The sequence below is a fragment of the Petromyzon marinus genome, chromosome 15, assembly GCF_048934315.1.
Source record: "Petromyzon marinus isolate PM22_M1 ecotype Great Lakes invasive population chromosome 15, UKy_Petmar_22M1.pri1.0, whole genome shotgun sequence".
Classification (NCBI taxonomy): domain Eukaryota; kingdom Metazoa; phylum Chordata; class Hyperoartia; order Petromyzontiformes; family Petromyzontidae; genus Petromyzon; species Petromyzon marinus.
Window position 1 is genome coordinate 9,166,104 of NC_133681.1, and position 18,983 is coordinate 9,185,086.

The following is an 18,983-nucleotide window of genomic DNA, read 5'->3' on the forward strand; positions in this document are numbered from 1 at the left end:
CCGCTCGAATGTGGCCGCGTTTGCCCGGCACTCGACACTTCTTCTCCGCCGAATCTCCTCGCCTGCTCGCCGCTCTTCAATGAACGGACATATCGCAGTGAGTGGCCTCTCTTGATCGCCTCCACCGTCCGCGCGGCTCTCGGTTTGCTTCGCGGCTGATGCGGCGGCAGGAAAGGGGGGTTGGGGCGGATGGGTTGCTTGAGGAGGAGGCTTCAGTTTGGATGCCGGTGGACGTGCGGCGGCGGGGGGGCCGTAGTAGTGGTGGCGGCGGCGGCGGCGGCTGTGGTGGTGGTGGTGGTGGCGGCTCTTGCTGCGGACCTTGGGATAAGGACACGGGGCAAAGCGTGCGCGTCTCGCGGTCTCTCCGTGCGTGCGAGGATGGAGTCACCCCCCCCCCACCACACCGTCACCCACTCCCCTATCTGACGAAACCCTCACGCTTTTGTCGGTGTTAATTCGGTACCTGATTTTTTTTATTCTTCTCATCAATGCAATGCCCCCCCCCCCAGCCACAGGAGCGCGCGACACCTGTGGATCTAAATTGGGCGTCGATGGCCCTTTGCGGAGTTGGGGGAGGAATTTTGTGGAGAGCCGTGAGAATGTTGGGATGATTCGGAGACACCACCACCATCATTACTAGGGGGGAGGGGTGGTCTCGTATCACACAATGGAAGCCAAGGCCATCCTTTAAGTTGTTCAGGACAATAGCCAGCGCCTTGCCCAGAGATTAAGACGGATAACTGCGCAGTCTAATTAACGTAGACGGTTTAATATGCATACGTATAGATACACACACACACGTTAGTGATGTGAGTCTGTGGTGTGAAAATAGCGTGGCGAAGCGGCTGGCGCAGACCGTGCGGACCCGGCCGGTAAGCTAAGTTCAATCCCCAGCCACGGTTTAACATACGTGACGAGTGATCATCTCGCTTCGGCCAAGAAAAGAGTGACAAAGTGTGGTGAATGATGATCAAACAAACCGCCGTTTGGGCATTTATCCAGCTGTAGATTATAAGAAATTGCGTGTGTAAGTGTGGTGTCAAAACGTCTCTTGGTCAATATACAGTACTCTTAATATTGTGTTATAATGTGTAAAAGGTGCAGTGTTTGAATATGTTATACAATGTAAAAGGAAAATGTTACGATTTGATTATTTAAATCAACACAATTGTTCAACCTGCAGTTTCCAACAATTTGCTTACAAACTGGTATGATCTGCATTTGTTATTACGTGTTTGTCTCACGTGTAATTCCGAACATACAGCCCCCCCCCCCCCCCATTATTCTTTGTACACTTTTGATTTGTGTTCTTTTTTTGTAAGTGACCTTGTTTGTCACCCATATCAGGTTAAAAACTGAAACAAAGCTGAACACTTCCCCCGTGTAGACCCCTATATGGCTGTGACGATGTCATTGATATATGAATGCTTCAACATTTATACAATCTCGATATACTTCACATAGACTACTTTAAACACTTGTGGAGTAGATCACAGTATTTGCATTTCCCAAACTGAGCAGCGTGAAGTATGGTCAGACAAATCCAGTGAATGCAGGCGTGGGGGAATCCTGACTCCCAACCGGATTAAAAAAAGAGCCGCACATTATGTTTGTGTTATAAACGTTAATCTATCCTGCTATTGTACATAGTTTTACTGAACAAACAACTTGATAAGAGCATATAGTCGTACTTTTTCTTTGAAACATCTCATTAATGACATTCAAGCTGTTAAGAGCGTGATTGGGTTTGGGCAGTGCTTAAATTGAAGGGCTGATGAGCCAAGAATAATGGTGGAGTGTCTACTGGACGTCTGCGAAAAAAGAGCTTTAGCTCATCGGATTCCTCCAGTATAAATATTCTGAAATAAATCAGAATAGAACGCGTCTGAGGACATTCACCCAGGAGATGGGGCGATGAAGTTCGTTCGTGTGTAGTTGCTAGGTGGATCGCACAATCGCTGGATCGTTGCATCGCTGGATCGTGCGAGATGGTGGATTGGCCATGGCTGCTGATAAGAATGTCAGAAACGGTATAACGTGTGATATATACTGCATGGTTCATTTATAGATACAAGTTAAATATATGTCGGACACAGCGCCATTTAGTGTGTGCGTAGTAGTATTTCAGTAGTGAAAACTGGCAAACATTAACAGATAAGGCCATTTATTTATTCAAGGTCCTGCCAGGTCTTTGAAAGGTGACATTTAAAAAGGCAAAATGACCGTAATTTGGAATGAACACACCACTTACTATTGTACATTATGTAAAACGTGTCGAGATGAGTTGTGATACGCAGGGTTAATCACGTTGCTGCAATTTCGCAAGAGGCTCTGGCATTGGGCACACAGGGGAGAGAGGGGGGCTTGTCGGCCGGCTTGGACTGGTTGCGGTGGCTGCTTGTGGCACTGGGTGTTGCTGTGGGAGCGAGCGCTGCACGTGGACATAATAAATTGCTCTGGTGTCCCTGTGCCCCAGTTAGTATAATAAACCCACAGCTAGTGACCCACGACATGTTTAAGCCCATTAATTGTACCGGCGGGTTGTGTTTTTTAGATGTACAGTTAGCATAAATGGTTTATGAGATGTATTATGTTGTGTGTTTATTTTGCTGTTGCCACTATATTACTTTTTGAATGTGGATTATTTTAATGTTGTAACTACTTTGGATGCCACTCAATTTTCAAATCTGTCGTGGCAAAAGACATTTGATTTATTAATTACCATTGGTCACCCATGCAATTGTTGCACTGAGATGAGCACGGACCACATTTGTGTTTAGAGCCTTATTTGTTAATTAAAATAAACGCAATTTGGTCAATAACGATTGAGATAAGTCAATTCATCGTTGCGTCATTTATTTTTCATGTGAGAGGGACCAGAAGTTCTCTGGGAAACCCACCCATTTCAGTGTGCTCAAGTCTACTGACCCCATATCGATCAGAAACCTGGTTTCTGTGCTTGCCTCTGAAGGCACTTCTCTCCAATAATAGGTAGCAAACTTATCATGCATCATGTCCACTTGGCCACCACACTCCGTATGTCACTGTATTCAATAATGCAGTTGAAATAACACTCATGGGGTAGGAATCCTGATTTTGTTCCACGTCTTTATTTGTGGCATCTATTACACTTTACAGAAATGTCATGAAAACCATGTTTAGTTCTTATTGTAATTGAGAAGCTTGGGTGGCTTAGATCAGCGGTCCCCAAGCTTTTTGGCACCAGGGGCCGATTTCGTGGAAGACAATTTTTTCACAGATCGGGGGGGGGGGGTCATCATTGGGTCTTTCCCCCTTTTCATAGAAACTCCGGCGACGTTTGTTTTTTACTTATTTTGGCTAGGGTTGGCTTGTGGGCTTGCCAAAACTGACTGAGACAAGTGCGCAGTGCGGGAAAGAGGCGCAGACGGAAGTGGTAAATAAAATAATGGGCGGGCCACGCGCGGACTCACTGCTCTCACCTCCTCCTGCTGTGCGGCCCGGTTCCTAACAGGCCACGGACCGGTAACAGGCCACGGACCGGTACCATTCCACGGCCCGGGGGTTGGGGACCCCTGGCTTAGATGACATTGGATCCCTCTTGATCTCAATGATGTAATGCAAATTGTTGATTTGTTTGTATTTGTAAACCAGATAAAGCCCTTTAATCTATGATGTAAGTCAGGTTAACTGGTTAGGAGACAAAAGATTGGCATTGTTGTAATAGTGAAAAGCTAACTGAACCCTATGGCGGGACCCCGGGGGTCCCGAATAAACGGAAGTCAAAATCGTTATTAATTTATTTTTTGCGACTCCCGTCCCACGCCGCGACCCATCTGACGCGGATCATTCTGTTGTCATGTCGGCCAATCGCAGCGAGGATGAATGAGTGCAGAAGAGCTGAACAAGCGAATGCACTCCATGCTCGGGTATGGGCAGGATCATAAGTCTTATCCAAAGCTTCTCAAACTGCCTACACGACTTAAGTCCTTTATGCATAATACAATGAAACTGCTCTCTTATCCTCATTATTATTTGTGACCTACCAATGTCTGCAGCCAGGATGAATCGATGACAATCCTATTACCTGCAGATATAAGTTGCGTTGCACCATTAATTCCTTCTGTTTGATAACACTATGTAACACAATTTTTGTTCCTGGGTAGTAAGTGTTATTTCCTAATTGCTTATGCCTCAAAAGTACAGAAAATGGCTATTATTCCCCACAAACTTTACTTTGGTGATCAGGACTTTATGTGAATGAAATACACAAATGCACACGTTTTCTCATTGAAAAACTTTGCTTTTGGTCACAAAAGCAAAGTTTGTGGGGAATAATAGCCATTTTCTGTACTTTTGAGGCATAAGCAATTAGGAAATAACACTACCCAGGAGCAAAAAAATGTTTTTTGTTACACAGTGTAATACTTCTCTTGTCTGTATTCATCTGTGCAGATAGGTTTTTTTTTTGCAGTTCAGCCATAGTCCCCACATACCGCTCGTATCAATGCGGATAAGAGGAGCGGCGACCCACTACTCTGTAGAGTAACATTGGTATAAGCGCTTGTTACAATATGAACAGCGCATTGAAAACGCGTACTATTTTATGTACTGTTTACAAAGTGTGTTCACAAATCCACACTGAGAAACACGACGATTGACAGAGGGGTGTAAATTATTTTTTCGATAGTGCATTTAAATAGAGGTACTGCAGGCAAGTAGTTTTCAGTTTCAAAGGTATAGTTTAACAAGACAACACTTGCCACCATCCTTCAAACCCACAAGGTGAAAAAGAGCAAAGTTTTTGTGTCCATTATACTATAATGTTTATGCGAGAGCTGGGGGCTATGGGACCCCGGGGTCCCGCCATAAGGTTCTATTGTGGAGTGAAGGAAATGGTTTTATAAGGCTCGATACAGTTTTTGCTTTTAATGTTGGCCGGGCTTTATGGGTAAATGAACTAAGACCTACGCAATTTAAGTAAGAGGTTGTCATGGTCATTGCAGTTGATGCACTGAGCCATTTATTTCCTTCTGTTAGATTGATAGCATTTGTTGCATATCTAACACCTGACCACCAAACACAATTATACAATTTGTAAATCGTAGGTTTAAATTTGCGGACAAATTCTACTGAGTCGTTCGAGAAAGACCTTAAGAAATTACTCGACTGCTCGATGTGGCAAGTTATATTTGGGGTGCCGCCATCGCCTGGTGATAGTGTGTTTGCAAGCTTGTTGCCGAGGTTCATGGTTCATTTCGGTGGCCACCCTGATTATTACTGCAGGTGCATTAACTATAAAGACGCACACCGTTTGCTTCACAGCGGACAAAAAGTACATATTTGTGTGCCAGTGTAATTGCCAAAGCTTGCAAAATACTATTTTGGTATATACACAGCAATCGCTGCACCCAACTGCGGAAAGCTTGTCGGACCCCTCCTGTAAGAAGCATGATACCCAATAAGACTCCCTTGGACTTCACTTGAAGCTTTCGTGACTGCAGGAATTTACTCTCTGGTTTTTTCGGTAAAGCCACGTATAAATAAGAAATAATAAAATAACATAATAGCGTACGACGTTTCGGTTGCAACACAAGCAGCCATCATCAGGTAAAGAAGAGCTAAATTTGGGAGAGAGGGGAAACACATAACCTCAGATGTATATACAGACACCCAAGTAGGGGAAACTGACACAGATACAACAGGGGATACAGAGAGAGAAGCGTACAAGACAAACGGGGTTTAGCAAAATTTTTGGAACCATGTAAAGCAACATTTTTGGAACCATGTAAAGCAACACATAGTTCCAAAAATTTTGCTAAACCCTGTTTGTCTGGTATGCTTCTCTCTCTGTGTCCCCTGTTGTATCTGTGTCAGTTCCCCATACTTGGGTGTCTGTATATACATCTGAGGTTATGTGTTTCCCCTCTCTCCCAAATTTAGCTCTTCTTTACCTGATGATGGCTGCTTGTGTTGCAACCGAAACGTCGTACGCTATTATGTTATTTTATTATTTCTTATTTATACGTGACTTTACCGAAAAAAACAAAGAGTAAGACTTCCTTGATTAAATAAAGTTAATACGAAATATTTGACCGTCACTGGGTTGCCCCATTCGATAACCGGCACTCACCAAGTGGTGAAGTATAATTAACCAGCCCCCATGATGACTGATACAGCGTGGGGAGGCTTTGATGAATCGGTGCATTGACAAGTGACTAAAAAATAATGTATTATTAGCTTGTATATGGTTTAACCATCAGGATGCTAACCGTGATGGTTATTTTTTTGTGGAAAGGCAATTGTCACGTTCAAGTTAAGTCTTAATGCGTGCGCAAATAACTCGCTATTTTTATACATTTATTGTATCACTTATAGTAGAACATCATTTTCATCAGAACATGTGTTTTAGTTGCAGATAGATTAAGCTCATTATAAGGGCTCAGTGAGAGGACGCTTTTTATTTTGTTGATCGCCCCCTACTAGCAGACTAATGCCCTAGTTCACTTGCAAACGAGACGATCCTTGTCCATAGTTTTCAGTTTTCACCTGGTTAAACAAAATAAACTGAACCCAACTGGATAGCTGAGAATTGAGGACATCACAGTCCAGCATATTTTGTCAAGTCCAACGTGTAGCTTTGTTAAACGAATCTCTCTCAGACTGCAAAAGCATAATATATGCAAACATGACTCGTTCATTTTTTGCGAGTTTGGGGAAACAGGTTTGCTTTGTGGTTGATGTTTGTCATTTACATTGCCTTCAGCTGTATTTTAGCTGTAGGCATATTGGTCTTTAAGAGTGAACGAACAAGTAGATCCATTATTGCAATAAAAAAACCCAGAGGAAGTTGTGTTATGATGTACTTAACCTGTGTTTTGTGGTTACACGTTACGACACAAGTCGAAGATCATGGCAATTGAAAAGGAGGCTTTCTGCATTCCGTAACGTTTGCACAATGCCTTATTCGCATTTTTTGAATTGCGAGAATATTTGTTCTCTGAGTGGTTGGTCACATTTTATTAAAATCATGGGACACAGGAGAAAGAAAGGGAACGGCTTGGCTTACAGTAATATTTCCATTAGTCACATATGCTTTCACGTACATGGCAATAGTAACCACGAATTCAAACACCAGAGTGCTTCTCACGAAGCAGGCAAAAGTGACATGGTAATTTAATCGAGGTAACACTGTAACCGGTTACTCAACAGTAAACGGCTCATTAAAGTATGTGGAGTGGCACTGGCTGCCAGACTGGTAAATGAACCCTTTCCAGAGTGACCTTCTCCATTCTGTAAACAACCTTTAAACAGCACCTAGTTATCCAGTATCCAAGTGTATCTGGAAAACACAGGAGCTTCAGGTCTCCATGGGGTGGTAGCTTTTTGTGGCTAAAGATAGATTGTCTTTTGGCCGAGCTGGGGAGCTAATGCGCTAATAACCAGCGTTTGGATCGGGTAACATCTGTAAAACATTACCTTTCCATATTGTTGCATTTTCATATGAAAAAAAGACTGCTGTTTACATTTCACTTTGTTACCTCATTGTTAGCCGTATTCATGTGGGACATCTGTTGATGGTATTTCTTGTTAAAATGGTGAATAGGACAACACAAGTTGCGTTGGCTGTTCTCTCTTGTGGCTGGCACTGCTGTTAAGCTTTGGAGCGCAGCTGGGTAGAGAGGCCAGGCTTTAGTGTTGGAATATCTTGTCCGTTTGGTATGAAGAGAATGAAGTCCGTGTAATACTCAGATGCTGAAAATGCCCCCTTCCCCCCTTTGTTTAACAGCCAGTTTCGAGTTGCACGTGAATTTAGTGTGTAGTATGCAGTAATACGTTTTTTACTGCCTGTGCTGAATGACATCTGGATTGATAGAGTATCTGTGCTGCTGATTTCAGTGTTTAAAATGTGATCAATGTAATATACTGCACCATGCTTTGGCATTTCAACACTGATTGACACACCAAAACACTCGCTGAGACGTAATCAGCCACCGTAAAAGTACATGGAAATGCCAAAGTGTGCGACTGATTTGGAGAGGGGCAAGATTGGAATGAGGTGGCACGATTTGTCGAACAATGGTAAGAGCTGTGGGGAAATTTCGTTTTTAAATTTGAATGCAAAATTCTATCCAGTATGTACTGAACTAGAACTTTAGGTCCTGTGTTGACGCCTCAGGGCTGAGTGTCTTGGAAGACTGATGACTTGACAGGGCACTTTTCCAGCACTGTTGAGGTTCTCAGTTTTAAGTAATGGGGCCTGGTGTCTCTCTGGAGGCTGGTGCGCATGTTAGGATACGCCTGCGTTTTGACTCTTGGGTAATTTGTGCTGTTTCAGCAATCATGTACAGGCACAATTGTAATAAAAAACAGTATATTGTGTACTTGTCAAATTTACAGTAAAGCATGTGGGAGGCACTGGGCAGAATGGTGAGAATTCAAACACTGGTCAGGGATGAACTTGGACTTTCTTTTTTGAGGTGATGAAATTCGTAGATCTCTACATGAATAAAACATTGGGTAGGTATTCTGTGGTGAGAGGTCCTTGCCACGGCAATGTGGATTTCCAACTTCGCCTGGTGGACATTGCCCAATTGCTTATTTGAGCAGGTGGGCACTTTGACTCGACACTGTAGAAGTCAATAATATTATTCAGTCCCTCTTCGTCAGATATTTAATCAAGTGTAATGGTTGCATAATGAGTTAGTAATTATATTATTTAGACTAGTTCATAAGGCGAGATTGCTTGTTCAGTCTAGAGCAGTAACCCAGTTCGGGGTGTAATGTGTGCTTGTTGATTGGACCTCAGTAAAGTGCTTATAAATTGGCAAAACAAATAGTAATGTTTATAAGCTCCTGCGGCAGACGACCACCACTGACAGTTGTAAACACTTCCTTAAACTTTTAGAGGAAACGCAAGCCGGTCATTAATGTAACTGCTCAATCTTTAACTTGCGAGCCAGACGTGAAACATGTTGCCCGTTCTGTGTAAAATTTTTGCATTGCAAGCATTGTGTTTCGGTGTCACATAGTTGTTTAACAGTGCAGTATGCTTAAAACATTGTCCTGCATGTGAAGACCAGCAAATCAAAGGGCACTTTATTACTCATTGACAATAAAACACTTAATTTGTTTGTTTTAAGTCGTGCTCACTACCACGAATGCTGTTACAACGTGCTTTACAAAAGCTACATACACGCTAAAGTAGTCATGCCATGACTAGTGATTTGTATGATTGTACAAGCAGCACTCACATTTAATGAAACAACTCTTAGCCATCTATCTTGGTTTTCATTGACTTCAAACTGTAGTTTTCACATCTCCTATTGTTCCTTTTCTCGATAATGATGACATTTACCAGATATGGAAATGTTTTCCGGTCAAGCATTTTTTAGCTAAAGCAAGTATTTAGTATATGTTGAACGTCTTTTGTATCGTGCCGAGCCAACCGTGTTAATCGGAGAGTTGGGCTAAAATCCCAAGTGTAGATTTTATTTGAATAAATACTGAAATAGATTTTAATGTGCATGCAATTTCAGTTGAGCCCAACAATTAAGAAAATAGTCACCTCCTGTTTGCAACATTTAGTGTTCTATTGCTAAGCATGTTAATTTGTTACTTGGTAAATCTTGACTTAAAGCTTCCGTGACTGCAGGAATTTATATTTTTTGGGTCTTTCGGTAAAGTCACGAAGGTGCAAATTAATACAAAAAATAAGAAATATAAAATAAACAAAAAACTACGATGTTTCTATCACAGCACGAGCGATCTATCTACGTGACTTTACCGAAAGACCCAAATAATTTGTTACTTGGTGTTTAATTAAATGTCAGAATTAAATCCACTTGGTGAACCATGAACGTACACAAGCTTAAAAGTGCATAAACTGTGCTTACCATCTTACACTTAAGTCGCAAAACTTCCTGTCAACGTCCCTGAGACCTATATACTTGTGCCGGTACCAGCACAGCTTCATGTGCAAAATGGCCTCTGGTGTGACTCATACAGGGAAATCCACCATATTATCTTGAATTATTTTTTTCGCAAGATAACATTCTTAACCAGCGTTGTGAATAACACTGATGATGTCTTGCACGTGTTTTCCGAAAATCATCCACTTGCACCGGAAAGAAAGATAAAGTTAACTTTTATACATTCATTTACTTTATGACTTCTTAGTGGACACAGTAACGTGTTATACAATTGTTACTTCACAGAACTCTGAATGGAAAGACTGGAGCCATTAGCATGTTGTTAAAGTGACAGTTTTATGGAGTGTCCCCTTGTAATAATCCGTGCGAGGGTTAAAAAAACAGTACGTTTGCAAGTTAAAAACAGCAACCACCTTTGGATGATGCTATTCTGAGCGACCGGCACTGGTGCAATAGCCTGGCGCGTGCCACGCTAACATTCCACATTTGAAGTCTAGCAGCTCTTTTTCGAGCATTGGTGTGAACTCCAAAGAACTCCCCTTTTAAGACTTAGCCGTGAGACCACATAAAAAAAAAACGTGATATTGCATTTCAGCAGTGTCTATGGCGAGGGCGTCGGGAGTGAATTCACACAATACGGGCGTGTGAGATAGCTCGCTATCTCCTTGAAGTCTGCAGAGGGGGCGTTCATGCCGCTGAACCCATTGCAAAAAATAAGGTCAACCGCTTAACTGATTGGAAGCCTGCATGATGACGTGAACGGGGTCCGTAGCTTAGCGTGTGACTGCGGTCACAAAGATTCCTTCCTCTGCCCAGCTGCCTAAGTGTCACGAGAGTAGGGCTCTGGAGTGCATTTTGCATTGTGAAATGAAAATGCATCTGCCACTGCAGCGGCTGTAATTTTTGCTGTTTCGGAGGTCTTTAGAAGTCACCGCAGTGGGATGAGTTGCAGTAAATCCCCACTGAGCCTAAATTAAACTGAGAACATCGAGAGAGCCAACAAGTGTAAGTGTGATCCTTGTATCATGCAAGTGGGAAATGCTTATTGTATATTACCCTATGTTAGACTGCAACGTTTTTTTATTTGCATGTGATCTGCACAGATGGTGTGGTTTAGGCAGCTTTCAATAGAGAGATTTGTATTCTGTAGGCAAATCAGCGTGATTGGGCATACTGCCAAATTTCCCGTATGTAAAACAGTCATGTGACTGTTTTTGGATTGGTAAAATGAACTACCCAGGAACTCTCCAAAATTATAATGTTCCTTCTCAATAGCTTAGGAGCATGTCCTCTGTGATATTTCCCAAATTATTTTGAGAATAATGTAATAACATAAATGCTTGGTATACATTCATGATGTACTGCTTACATTGAGTGTGTATTGATTGACATGTATTCATAAAATATCATGAGGGTTGGTAATTTTGGATTCATGCACATTTTGTAAACGTCTAATCGTTGGAATGCATAACACAGTACAAACAAGACAGAGCAGCGAAAATAATGCAATTCAAATGATAGACGTCCATATGAGATGGACGACAGACGAAGTAAATAAGACAGACCATACAAACAACGTAGTAGTATCTACTGGCCCTACAGTAGTATCTACTGGCCCTACAGTAGTATCTACTGGCCCTACAGTAGTATCTACCGACTCTATAGTAGTAACTACTAACTGTATAGTAGTATCTGCTGACTCTATAGCAGTAGCTACTGATTGTAGTAGTATCTACTGACTTTAACAGTATTTACTGACCGTAGTGGTATATTCTGACTGTTTTAGTATCTATTAACCCTATAGTAGTATCTACCAGCTCGATAGCAGTATCTACTATCACAACAGCAGTGCATACCGACTGTGGTGGTACCTGCTATCACTACAGCAGTGCATACCAACTGTGGTGGTACCTGCTATCACTGCAGCATTGCATACTGACTGTGGTGGAACCTGCTGTCACTGCAGCAGTGCATACTGACTGTGGTGGAACCTGCTGTCACTGCAGCAGTGCATACTGACTGTGGAACCTGCTGTCACTGCAGCAGTGCATACTGACTGTGGAACCTGCTGTCACTGCAGCAGTGCATACTGACTGGTGGAACCTGCTGTCACTGCAGCATTGCATACTGACTGTGGTGGTACCTGCTATCACTACAGCAGAGCATGCCCACTGTGGTGGTTCCTGCTGTCACTGCAGCAGTGCATACTGACTGGTGGAACCTGCTGTCACTGCAGCATTGCATACTGACTGTGGTGGTACCTGCTATCACTACAGCAGAGCATGCCCACTGTGGTGGTTCCTGCTGTCACTGCAGCAGTGCATACTGACTGGTGGTACCTGCTATCACTACAGCAGAGCATACCCACTGTGGTGGTACCTGCTATCACTACAGCAGTGCATACTGACTGGTGGTACCTGCCATCACTACAGCAGAGCATACCCACTGTGGTGGTTCCTGCTGTCACTGCAGCTGTGAACACCGACTGTGATGAAACCTGCTATCACTACACACACAGCGACTCGCACACACATCGACTTACACGCACGCATGGACTTACGTGCACACATTGACTCGCGCACACACATCGACTGACACGCACACACATTGACTCGCGCATGGACTCACACATGGACTTACACACACAGACACATGGACTTACACACACAGACACATGGACTTACACACATCGACGCAGACACTCACATCGACTCGCACGCACACATGGACTTAGACACACACATTATTATTATTATTAAATTGACCAACTTGATTTTTAAATATTAGTTGTCCACATACACCACGCACACACATCGACTGACACACATATCGACTCACGCACATACACATCGACCTGCACACACACACATCAACTTATACACCCATATACAAAAACAAAGAACAAAGATCCCCCATATAGCCTTAACAGACTGTAGGGGCAAGTTCTGTTAGCGAGCACCTATGAAGGCCGGAACGGTACACGAGGGGGTGGGTCTCGCTAGTGGCAATGTTTACACACCGCACCAGGTACTCATTTGAGGCTGAGTCGACCTAGGGGAGGCCCGGGACTGGTTCAGATAATCGTCACTGGTGTTGGCCGTGAGCGGGAATCGAACCCGGGTCGCCAGGTTCATAGCGCAGCGCGCTAACCACTGTCCATATACGGACATACACACACACACACAAACACGCCGTCGCACACACAAACACATCGACTTGCGCACACACACATTGACTGACACACACCTATCGACTCACGCGCACACACATGGACTTGCACACACACGCATCGACTTATACACACACGGACGTACACATACACACATTGTCGCAGACGCGCACAGCGACTCGCATCCACACAAGGACTTGACACACATGATTATTTTAATATTTACCAACTTGATTTGGAAATATTAGTTGTTTACACACAAACATTATTATTTTAATATTTCCAAACTGATTTTTTTAAATATTAGTGTTCTATGTACGCGAGTTTCGCGACAAAAGCAAGAAAATATAACTTAAGATTGCCGTGGTGAGGCCTAGTCCCGTGCTGAGCGCCCGGCCTCGCCTAGATTGCCCAGCCGGCTGAGGTGGCACCTCACCATCCTCTCGCCCGTGCAACAATAATACTATCTAAGCGCTATAATATATTGGGGTGGGGGGGAGAAGAGGACATGACACTTTGACGAATTTACCTCGGCATTGTGTGTGGTTTTTTTGCATTTTGAACGCGAATGAGAAATCCCCCTCCACCGATGACGCGTGTGCGTTGCTGGGGGCAACCCCCGGGCAACTTTAGCCCTTGCGTAGCGCCGCGATGAAATCATTAAATAATAAATAAATAAATATTGCGCAATTGCTAATTTGACTACTATAAATTTTACGGATGGGAAAACGTAATAGCGCTGGCCCACCATGGGGCTTACGGCGTGGTACCTGGCTACTTTTTAAAAACGTAAACCCGACGGTTTGCGAGCCAGACACAGAAAAAAGAATGCCTTTTTAAAGGTTAGAAGATAGAGTGCATGAGACAATAAATATAACGGGTAGAATGAGACCTGTACAAATGCAACAGGCATTCCAGTAATAATATAACCCATTTGTAACTTGTACGCTTCTCTCTGCGAACAAACTCGTGTTCGATGCCAAGGCAGGCTCGGGGGTTCTCCATAATATGCTTGTCTCTTCAGCTGCTTCTCGAAAGTGGGAAGGTGCTTGGACTCTGCATCTGTGCAGTGCGGGTAACGTTCTAGATGACAGGTGCGGCCACAGAGTAACGCCACCCGGCCGAGACAGTCCTGCATCTGGGGATGTGAGCACGCTGGGGGGGGAAAGAGCTCCGTCGTGATGTGAGGCTGAAAGCTGTGGATGAGTGCACTAATGCAGAGTAAGGAACAAGACTGCAAACGGCAGACGGTGCAGATGAGAATTGGACAAATGGTACAATTGAGAAGCGCAACCAAGACAAGAGGTTGTTTTTTTTTATTATTAAGTCGTGACTTCAAATGTTTACTTAAATTGTACAAATGTTATGAGTAGAACTGTTTCCGCACAGTTTTAATGTGTACACTAACCTATTTTAATGCATGACACTATAATCCCATAATGCTTGAAACCATGCAGCGGTGAGACTTAAACGGATGCAAGCAGTACCTTGATGCGGTTGAAATGCTATTGGAACTACTTAAGCTACCTTGACCGCAAAACTACTTTACATATCATGCTGGGAAATTCTACCTTTATTTGAGCATCATTTGACACCACTTTTATATGATCGGGTAACTATTTATATTGCCATGTATTTAATGTGCCTGTTGCCATTTATCAATTGGATTTCTTCGATCCGAGGTCTAAGTGGAAGTGCCATAAATAGATTTGGGCGTCTTTGGAGATGAATATCAGTGGAAAAAAATACTGCCTCTCAGTGTCGCCATTGGGAAAAATACAGGGTGTTTGAAAAAGATGGACCCAGTATCAAAGCAGTATTTCACGATGGCAACATGTTACAATTACATGAAAAATGACCAACGGTTTAACGAGTTATCAAGTTTTACTAGCCGTTTTATAAATGCTCTGTGCCCTCCATCTGCTGTACGGACAACATCGAGACGATAGTTGAATTCGTCCCAAACGCTTCTCAAAGTGTCTTCCACTGAAGTCACCGCTGCTGTGATTTTGTTTTTAAGGTTACCCAGATTAGTCGCTAATGGTGGCACAAAAACACGGTTTTTGACGTATCCCCACAAGAAAAAGTCGCAGGGTGTGATGCCTGAAGATCTTGGGGGCCAATAGTGTAGCGCCAAGTTTTGGGGTCCCGTGCAACCTATCCAACGTTGAGGCAGTGTGTCTTGCGAATGACTGAGGCTAGGGGCTGTTTGTGCGCTGGGAGAGGCATCAGGTGGTCATCATTTGAAACTCAATGCCCCGCCCTTTCAAGTGGAAAGAGTTTCATTCATGGACGGTTCGTGGTTGCAGAGATATAGCGATTTCAAATCGGGTCTATCTTTTTTAAACACCCTGTATGTAACAAGTTATGTATTTGTTCACTTGCTATAGTTTCAGTGGCTGGTTCATTCACAATCAATATCACCTTTTAGTGGGTTTTTGTGTTTGGTTTTATAATTCGTAGTGGTTATTACAAGTGTGTGCAGTTTGAATGCTTTATCTACTCGTTTAGGGAAAAAAAATATTTGTAGCTTTGTAACATACAAATATAGTTGGGCAGACTTTCTGTCAACAGCTATTGCTCAATTTAAGCTTACTCTGTTTTCTATGTTTTCTGTTAAAGTAAAAAAAAAATCATTAGGCATTATTCGACCATTGAGCAAGGGTCAGTTTCTGCAATTAGAAAAAAGTGGTAAAAATGTAACCAATTTGTAAGGCTGAAGGACTCTTGACTACCAAATGTTTGTGAATTCACATTTGAAATTGTGAGTCGAATTCTTTGCCAGAGAGTGGGAGCGTATGTCGGTGGTTAGCGCACTGCGCTTTGAACCTGCTGACCCGTATTTGATCCAGGCCATATATAACATCGATGCTTAGCGATACACTCCCCCCCACCAAACGTCTTCACCAACCCACAATTACCATGGTGGTGTGCAATTGTCTTTCAAATACCACGACTGACGTGGGGAATAATTAATCTAGCAGTGGATTTTTTTATTGCGATATTAAACACATGTACTCACCTAAAGTACCACCTTGCTCTAATTTCTGTTTTATAAAAAGCAGTGTTCACAACATTGGTGGGCGAGGTGTTTACAACTGCGCTTGTACACAACTCCTAACATATTTATTTGAATTGTATTTGTATAAACCGGGCTGTTTGCAGTATATGCTTAGCAATCTTGATTTGATTCAGTATCTTAAAACATAGGGTCTCGTTTTCCTTTCAGACATAAATGCATTTAAAGAGATCACTTGTCTATGCAATGAGAGTGCGCTTTCTCCTTTGTCTAAACAGCCTTTTAAGATTATGCTTACATTTTGAGATCTTCCAACAGCACTCATGCCAATCCCATTTTTTTATTCTAGCATATTTAATGTACTGTATTTAAGCCATAATATTCTCCGTAGCCCAACTAGCTGCAAATTTGAGATACTCCTTGCTCCAATTGACGGTAAAACAATTCCTGCAATAATTGTTATAAATTTTACCTATTTTGCTTTATTCTGGCGCGATAGGTGGTTTCCCCCCTCTCGATGTTACCGATTGCTGACGACACTCCTCTTTTTTCCTGCCCCCTCCCCACAGTTCTGTGGCGTTCTTGGTGTCACATTTATGGAGTTTGTGAAGGCACGTGGCGACTACTGCCAGGCGCAGCACGGACTCCTTGCTGACAAGTGAACTTGTGTGGTGGAGAAACTGTACTATTCTATCACCAAACCCCCATAGCCCCCAGGAGTGTACACGCGAATCTCCGCTCTTCCGAATTGTTTTGCGCACTTCTCCGTGTACCAGCGTGTGCAAGAGAAGACCCTCTGCATAACCCCCTCTATAAATCCAGATGGGGTAAACTGTGTTGTGGACTCTACAGTCATTCCCTCCAGTAGAGAGCATTGATTGTGTTTTTTTTTAATATTCATTTATTATTATTGTTATCATTGTCATCGCATAACACAAATAATAATAATTATTATTTATAAATATTTATTTTAAGGTATTTTTTTCTCCTCCGTTTTTACGTCCAAGCGGAAGTTGACGAGTGGGAAATCGTGTGGACAGTTGAGTGAATTTTCAACATTTGCACAACTTTTGGAGAAAATTAAACTTAAAAGGTTGAATAATATAAAATATATTAATAATAATTAAAAGTAATAATTACAGAGCACAAGTGCAAATAGCAACCTGATAATCGTCATTGCTGCTAATTGTAACTTCAAGTTGCCTCAAAGTGAATCCGCTGGAAGAAATGGCGCGAATGAATCGTCCAGCGGCCGTGGAAGTTACCTACAAGCACATGCGCTTCCTCATCACCCATAATCCGACCAATGTCACCCTCAACAAGTTCATCGAAGTAAGTACCTTAGGCTGCCGTGCATTACATGGGCTTGCTTGAGACTTTAATCCCCGCACTCCCAGCGTAATCGTGGCACAAATAGAGAATCTTGGGAGAAATGCCACGCTCGCCGGACAATGTTGCACGTTTGCCCCATCTGAGCAACAGTGATGCGTGCGTGTGTGGGTTCTGTAAAATAAGTAGCATTCTGTGTAAAGTTAATGGTTATTTTAATAGGGACACTGGCCTTTAATGGAGAAATAAACTTTGCAGTTGCTATCGTGTTGCTATAAAATTTTACCAAATTCCTAAAGAGTTTTTTAGTTGATTTGGATGGCTCACTGGGTTTTTAACCCTTGATCGCATAACAAGATTAGTAAGATTAGTACTTCTGATCACAATATTAGCCTATTATTGATTGATTCATTAACATTTCTTTTAAATCTTGACATTTAATGCGGTTGAATCAGAAATTATTTTGTTGGTTTGTATGACGAGGCTGTTGGTGGGATCTCTTTTTATTTTTGTATAGCTGCCATCGTTGAGTAATTCTTGAATTTTGTTGTTATACTCTACTTTATCCATGATGACAGTGGCATTGTCCTTGTCGGCTGAGAGGATGACAATGTCATCCCTCTTTTTGAATTTATATAATTCAAAACGCTCATCTTTGCTGAGGTTGCTAGCAGGCATCTTAGCGTTTTTGAGGGTTGCAGCAATTTCAGATCTTGCTACGTCTGCAGCGATGTGACCCAGGCCCTTGAGAGCCACGTATACTTGGGCAATGATATCATTAACTGGTATGTGTTTAGGTGTGACTGCAAAGTTTAACCGTATAGCTAAACGGATTTCAGACCATCGGAAAGAGAACTGTTACTGCGATTAATTACGACTTTGTTAACGTCTCGCTTTTTGGTGTGTGGGTCCGGTCTTTTGTTGGAGAGGAGGTAAAATTTGGAAATCAGGTTGTCCTTACATTTGGTCGACATAGTTGCAGCTGAAGAGGCAGTCATTTTGTCTACATGTTCCCAATCCGATGTGGACATTGTTGCCGTCAATGATAAGTGTGATTTGTAGAGTGTCTTGTCTAACTGATCTAGTTCGGTGCGTATAAGTCTGATTTTCTCTGAGATAAGAGCTAAGCTAGTTCTGGAAAGAATTCGTTTCGCATTAGAATAAGTTACAGAAGCAGAGGTCAGTGTAAATGCGATTGATATTACCCCAGAGTCGCGGCATCTCTTCAGAAAGGTGAGAGACTCGATCAGCTGAGCCTTCTTATCCCGGAGTTTGTTGAAGGATCGCAAAGCTATGTGGAAACCCTCCCCGTAGAGGCGGTTAAATTTAGATTTGAAGCTTTCGTGACTGCAGGAATCCATACTCTTTGGTTCTTTCGGTAAAGTCACGTAGTTAGAAATAAAATAAAACAAATCAAACGAATTGTAATTTATTTTAATCCTATGTGGCTTTACCGAAGGAATCAAAGAGTATTGATTCCTTTGAAAGTCTCAGAGGGTTGACTTTGGGCTGAAGTCCTTAATATGATGTGCTTTAAAATGACCAGCCACATTTA

The 18,983-nt window shown here is 42.6% G+C and overlaps 2 protein-coding genes across 2 annotated transcripts in view; both read left to right on the forward strand.

Annotated features, from left to right (window-relative positions):
• Nucleotides 1-17,428, forward strand: LOC142924643 (uncharacterized). Its single transcript, XM_076067274.1, has 2 exons — nucleotides 1-97; nucleotides 16,669-17,428. Exons 1-2 carry the CDS (start codon nucleotides 80-82, stop codon nucleotides 16,759-16,761), a joined length of 111 nt encoding a protein of 36 aa, XP_075923389.1. The 5' UTR covers nucleotides 1-79; the 3' UTR covers nucleotides 16,762-17,428.
• The window catches only part of LOC116942645 (protein tyrosine phosphatase type IVA 1), an 18,749-nt gene continuing 17,063 nt past the window's right edge, over nucleotides 17,298-18,983 (forward strand). The window contains exon 1 of the mRNA XM_032954811.2: nucleotides 17,298-17,431. Coding sequence (XP_032810702.2) covers nucleotides 17,327-17,431 — 105 coding nt within the window. The 5' untranslated portion in view covers nucleotides 17,298-17,326. The remainder of the gene's footprint in view (nucleotides 17,432-18,983) is intronic.